Source organism: Rana temporaria (assembly GCF_905171775.1).
Source record: "Rana temporaria chromosome 4 unlocalized genomic scaffold, aRanTem1.1 chr4z, whole genome shotgun sequence".
Lineage (NCBI taxonomy): Eukaryota > Metazoa > Chordata > Amphibia > Anura > Ranidae > Rana > Rana temporaria.
In genome coordinates this window covers 376,881-382,880 of record NW_024404463.1, presented here as the reverse complement: position 1 = coordinate 382,880, position 6,000 = coordinate 376,881, and the positions used below count along the sequence as shown (strand labels likewise).

Sequence of the window (6,000 nt, the reverse complement as noted above, 5' to 3'; positions counted from 1 at the left end):
CCTCCTCCCCCCACACCTCCAATGTATACCCCCTCCTCCCCCCACACCTCCAATGTATACCCCCTCCTCCCCCCACATCCCCAATGTATACCCCCCTCCTCCCCCCACACCTCCAATGTATACCCCCCTCCTCCCCCCACATCCCCAATGTATACCCCCCTCCTCTCCAATGTATACCCCCTCCTCCCCCCACACCTCCAATGTATACCCCCTCCTCCCCCACACCTCCAATGTATACCCCCTCCTCCCCCCACACCTCCAATGTATACCCCCTCCTCCCCCCACACCTCCAATGTATACCCCCTCCTCCCCCACACCTCCAATGTATACCCCCCTCCTCCCCCCACAATACAAGTTACTAGGAAGGGGCGTGGTTTACAATATTATTGCGTAGAATGGGAGGGACTGGTCAGGTCACGTGATGGGACGTGTTTTGGTCAGCTGGCTATGAAATGTATTCTGATTGGAGAGGGAGTGACGTCATCAGTGCGCGCCTGTACTGTGTACCCGGAAGTGTCTCCTCTATGCGGTCCGATCAGTGTTCCCCCGGGGGGCCCCTAATGTCTGTGCGGACCCGGGGCCCCCTCACCCCCCGCCGCCTTCTACTCAGCACCCCCTGCGGGGTCATGGCTGTGGGGGAGGAGTGGCCAAACAGGAGATCTCAGGGGGCGGGACTGGGCCCCCAGCAGTGGGTGGAGAGGCAGAAGTTGGGGTGTATAGGTGTGATTGGAGGGAAGGATTATGGGGGTGCCCCGGATTTGGCGGAGTGCTCCCCGGTGGTCTCCAGCTTTGCTCGGGGGGCGTGTCCTTCGAGGGTCCGGGTGGCGGCGGTGGATGCGGAGTCCTTGGTGAGGGCGGGGGTTCTGCAGGAAGTGGGGGATCCCCCGGATCGCGGCTCGGCCCTCTGGGTGAGTAAGAAGCAGCTGCGGGATTTGGGTTTGTATCACCGGGAGTGGGTGATAGTGACTTCCCCTGGAGCGCCCCCAAACCACGGAGCGCCCCCGCACCACGGAGCGCCCCCAAACCACGGAGCGCCCCCAAACCACGGAGCGCCCCCAAACCCCGGAGCGCCCCCGCACCACGGAGCGCCCCCAAACCCCGGAGCGCCCCCGCACCACGGAGCGCCCCCGCACCACGGAGCGCCCCCAAACCCCGGAGCGCCCCCAAACCCCGGAGCGCCCCCGCACCACGGAGCGCCCCGGCACCTCGCCGTTATCCTGGCGGCAGAGCTGTGCTTGGGGCACCCCCAGAAATACAGCCACCTGCTGAGTGGAAGGCGGGGTCCCCCAGACCCTGGGACCGCCCTCATCTCCGCCCCCCTCAGCTTCAACCTGACGTCTGGAAACGGGGCGCTGAGCGAGGTGCTTATAGAGGTGAGACCCTCCCCTGACCTCCCCCACCCGTAACCCTCATATCCCCTCCCCCACCCGTAACCCTCATATCCCCTCCCCCACCCGTAACCCTCATATCCCCGCCCCCACCCTCATATCCCCGCCCCCACCCGTAACCCTCATATCCCCTCCCCCACCCGTAACCCTCATATCCCCGCCCCCACCCGTAACCCTCATATCCCTGCCCCCACCCTCATATCCCCGCCCCCACCCGTAACCCTCATATCCCCGCCCCCACCCGTAACCCTCATATCCCCTCCCCCACCCGTAACCCTCATATCCCCGCCCCCACCCGTAACCCTCATATCCCCGCCCCCACCCTCATATCCCCGCCCCCACCCGTAACCCTCATATCCCCTCCCCCACCCGTAACCCTCATATCCCCTCCCCCACCCGTAACCCTCATATCCCCGCCCCCACCCTCATATCCCCGCCCCCACCCGTAACCCTCATATCCCCTCCCCCACCCGTAACCCTCATATCCCCGCCCCCACCCGTAACCCTCATATCCCTGCCCCCACCCTCATATCCCCGCCCCCACCCGTAACCCTCATATCCCCGCCCCCACCCGTAACCCTCATATCCCCTCCCCCACCCGTAACCCTCATATCCCCGCCCCCACCCGTAACCCTCATATCCCCGCCCCCACCCTCATATCCCCGCCCCCACCCGTAACCCTCATATCCCCTCCCCCACCCGTAACCCTCATATCCCCTCCCCCACCCGTAACCCTCATATCCCCGCCCCCACCCGTAACCCTCATATCCCCTCCCCCACCCGTAACCCTCATATCCCCGCCCCCACCCGTAACCCTCATATATCGTAGCCGCTCTGTAATACCCCTCCCCCACCCGTAACCCTGATATCCCCTCCCCCACCCGTAACCCTCATATCCCCTCCCCCACCCGTAACCCTCATATCCCCTCCCCCACCCGTAACCCTCATATCCCCTCCCCCACCCGTAACCCTCTTATCCCCTCCCCCACCCGTAACCCTCATATCCCCGCCCCCACCCTCATATCCCCGCCCCCACCCGTAACCCTCATATCCCCTCCCCCACCCGTAACCCTCATATCCCCTCCCCCACCCGTAACCCTCATATCCCCGCCCCCACCCGTAACCCTGATATCCCCTCCCCCACCCGTAACCCTGATATCCCCGCCCCCACCCGTAACCCTCATATCCCCGCCCCCACCCGTAACCCTCATATATCGTAGCCGCTCTGTAATATCCCTCCCCCACCCGTAACCCTGATATCCCCTCCCCCACCCGTAACCCTCATATCCCCTCCCCCACCCGTAACCCTCATATCCCCTCCCCCACCCGTAACCCTCATATCCCCGCCCCCACCCGTAACCCTCATATCCCCGCCCCCACCCGTAACCCTCATATCCCCTCCCCCACCCGTAACCCTCATATCCCCGCCCCCACCCGTAACCCTCATATCCCCTCCCCCACCCGTAACCCTCATATCCCCGCCCCCACCCGTAACCCTCATATCCCCGCCCCCACCCGTATCCCTGATATCCCCTCCCCCACCCGTAACCCTCATATATCGTAGCCGCTCTGTAATACCCCGCCCCCACACGTAACCCTGATATCCCCTCCCCCACCCGTAACCCTCATATCCCCTCCCCCACCCGTAACCCTGATATCCCCTCCCCCACCCGTAACCCTCATATCCCCGCCCCCACCCGTAACCCTCATATCCCCTCCCCCACCCGTAACCCTCATATCCCCGCCCCCACCCGTATCCCTGATATCCCCTCCCCCACCCGTAACCCTCATATCCCCTCCCCCACCCGTAACCCTCATATCCCCGCCCCCACCCGTAACCCTCATATATCGTAGCCGCTCTGTAATACCCCTCCCCCAGTAGAGGTGATTGGCTGATTTGTGTCTTCATTCTCTCTGCAGCGTTTCTGCTCGGCGCTGACGGCAGGAAGTCGATCGTCTCTGGCGGCTCCTCCCTTTGCGAAGGAGCTCTATATACAGATCGTTCGCTCGCCTCTTTATAACAGTGAAGCTTCGTACCAGGCGGCTCTGTGCCGGCATTTCCACACCACCAGGTGCCCTCCCCCATCTCCTTCCTTGTGTGTGAGGGGGGCCAGGGGGACCCCTACTTGTCCTTGTGTGTGAGGGGGGGCAGGGGAACCCCTTCTTGTCCTTGTGTGTGAGGGGGGGCAGGGGAACCCCTTCTTGTTCTTGTGTGTGAGAGGGGGCAGGGGAACCCCTTCTTGTCCTTGTGTGTGAGGGGGGGCAGGGGAACCCCTTCTTGTCCTTGTGTGTGAGGGGGGGGGCAGGGGAACCCCTTCTTGTCCTTGTGTGTGTGAGGGGGGGCAGGGGAACCCCTTCTTGTCCTTGTGTGTGTGAGGGGGGGCAGGGGGAACCCCTTCTTGTCCTTGTGTGTGAGGGGGGGCAGGGGAACCCCTTCTTGTCCTTGTGTGTGAGGGGGGGGGGCAGGGGAACCCCTTCTTGTCCTTGTGTGTGTGAGGGGGGGCAGGGGAACCCCTTCTTGTTCTTGTGTGTGAGGGGGGGCAGGGGAACCCGTTCTTGTGTGTGAGGGGGGGCAGGGGAACCCCTTCTTGTCCTTGTGTGTGAGGGGGGGCAGGGGAACCCCTTCTTGTCCTTGTGTGTGAGGGGGGGCAGGGGAACCCCTTCTTGTCCTTGTGTGTGAGGGGGGGCAGGGGAACCCCTTCTTGTCCTTGTGTGTGAGGGGGGGCAGGGGAACCCCTTCTTGTCCTTGTGTGTGTGAGGGGGGGGGCAGGGGAACCCCTTCTTGTCCTTGTGTGTGTGAGGGGGGGCAGGGGAACCCCTTCTTGTCCTTGTGTGTGAGGGGGGGGCAGGGGAACCCCTTCTTGTCCTTGTGTGTGAGGGGGGCAGGGGAACCCCTTCTTGTTCTTGTGTGTGAGGGGGGGCAGGGGAACCCCTTCTTGTCCTTGTGTGTGAGGGGGGGGCAGGGGAACCCCTTCTTGTCCTTGTGTGTGTGAGGGGGGCAGGGGAACCCCTTCTTGTTCTTGTGTGTGAGGGGGGGCAGGGGAACCCCTTCTTGTTCTTGTGTGTGTGTGTGTGTGTGAGGGGGGCAGGGAACCCCTTCTTGTCCTTGTGTGTGAGGGGGGGCAGGCGGCGGAGGAGGGACGTGGCGGAGAAGGTGGCGGAACGATGTGGCGGGCGGAGGAGGAGTGGGCGGAGGAGGTGGCAGGTGGAGGAGGAGGTAGTGTCTGAAGCAGGAGAGGGGTGGGCGGAGAAGGAGGAGGTGGTGTCTGGAGGAGGAGGAGACAGCGGGCGGATGAGGAGGAGGTAGTGGAGGAGAAGGTTGCGGGCAGAGGAGGCGGGCAGAGGAGGAGGAGACAGCGGACGGAGAAGGTGGCGGGCGGAGGAGGTGGAGGGGGCGGAGGAGGAGGAGGCGGCGGGCGGAGGAGACAGCGGGCGGAGGAGGAGGGACGGTGGCGGAGAAGGTGGCGGGCGGAGGAGGAGGCGGCAGGTGGAGGAGGAGGTAGTGTCTGAAGCAGGAGAGGGGTGGGCGGAGAAGGAGGAGGTGGTGTCTGGAGGAGGAGGAGACAGCGGGCGGATGAGGAGGAGGTAGTGGAGGAGAAGGTTGCGGGCAGAGGAGGCGGGCAGAGGAGGAGGAGACAGCGGACGGAGAAGGTGGCGGGCGGAGGAGGTGGAGGGGGCGGAGGAGGAGGAGGCGGCGGGCGGAGGAGACAGCGGGCGGAGGAGGAGGGACGGTGGCGGAGAAGGTGGCGGGCGGAGGAGGAGGCGGCAGGTGGAGGAGGAGGTAGTGTCTGAAGCAGGAGAGGGGTGGGCGGAGAAGGAGGAGGTGGTGTCTGGAGGAGGAGGAGACAGCGGGCGGAGGAGGAGGAGGTAGTGGAGGAGAAGGTTGCGGGCAGAGGAGGCGGGCAGAGGAGGAGGAGACAGCGGACGGAGAAGGTGGCGGGCGGAGGAGGTGGAGGGGGCGGAGGAGGAGGAGGCGGCGGGCGGAGGAGACAGCGGGCGGAGGAGGAGGGACGGTGGTGGAGAAGGTGGCGGGCGGAGGAGGAGGCGGCAGGTGGAGGAGGAGGTAGTGTCTGAAGCAGGAGAGGGGTGGGCGGAGAAGGAGGAGGTGGTGTCTGGAGGAGGAGGAGACAGCGGGCGGATGAGGAGGAGGTAGTGGAGGAGAAGGTTGCGGGCAGAGGAGGCGGGCAGAGGAGGAGGAGACAGCGGACGGAGAAGGTGGCGGGCGGAGGAGGTGGAGGGGGCGGAGGAGGAGGAGGCGGCGGGCGGAGGAGACAGCGGGCGGAGGAGGAGGGACGGTGGCGGAGAAGGTGGCGGGCGGAGGAGGAGGCGGCAGGTGGAGGAGGAGGTAGTGTCTGAAGCAGGAGAGGGGTGGGCGGAGAAGGAGGAGGTGGTGTCTGGAGGAGGAGGAGACAGCGGGCGGATGAGGAGGAGGTAGTGGAGGAGAAGGTTGCGGGCAGAGGAGGCGGGCAGAGGAGGAGGAGACAGCGGACGGAGAAGGTGGCGGGCGGAGGAGGTGGAGGGGGAGGAGGAGGTGGTGTCTGGAGGAGGAGGAGACAGCGGGCGGAGGAGGAGGGACGGTGGCGGAGAAGGTGGCGGGCGGAGGAGGAGGCGG

General features: G+C 65.2%; 1 protein-coding gene across 2 annotated transcripts in view; it reads left to right on the top strand.

The window, feature by feature from the left end:
* The first annotated feature begins 471 nt into the window (after positions 1-471).
* The window catches only part of PEX6 (peroxisomal biogenesis factor 6), a 128,611-nt gene continuing 123,082 nt past the window's right edge, over positions 472-6,000 (top strand). Inside the window, exons 1-2 of one of the 2 annotated variants that reach the window (XM_040334335.1) lie at positions 472-1,373; positions 3,309-3,460. In XM_040334335.1, the coding sequence (XP_040190269.1) occupies positions 525-1,373; positions 3,309-3,460 (1,001 nt within the window). In that variant the 5' untranslated portion in view covers positions 472-524. The remainder of the gene's footprint in view (positions 1,374-3,308; positions 3,461-6,000) is intronic. The other variant, XM_040334336.1, reaches the window with a different exon arrangement.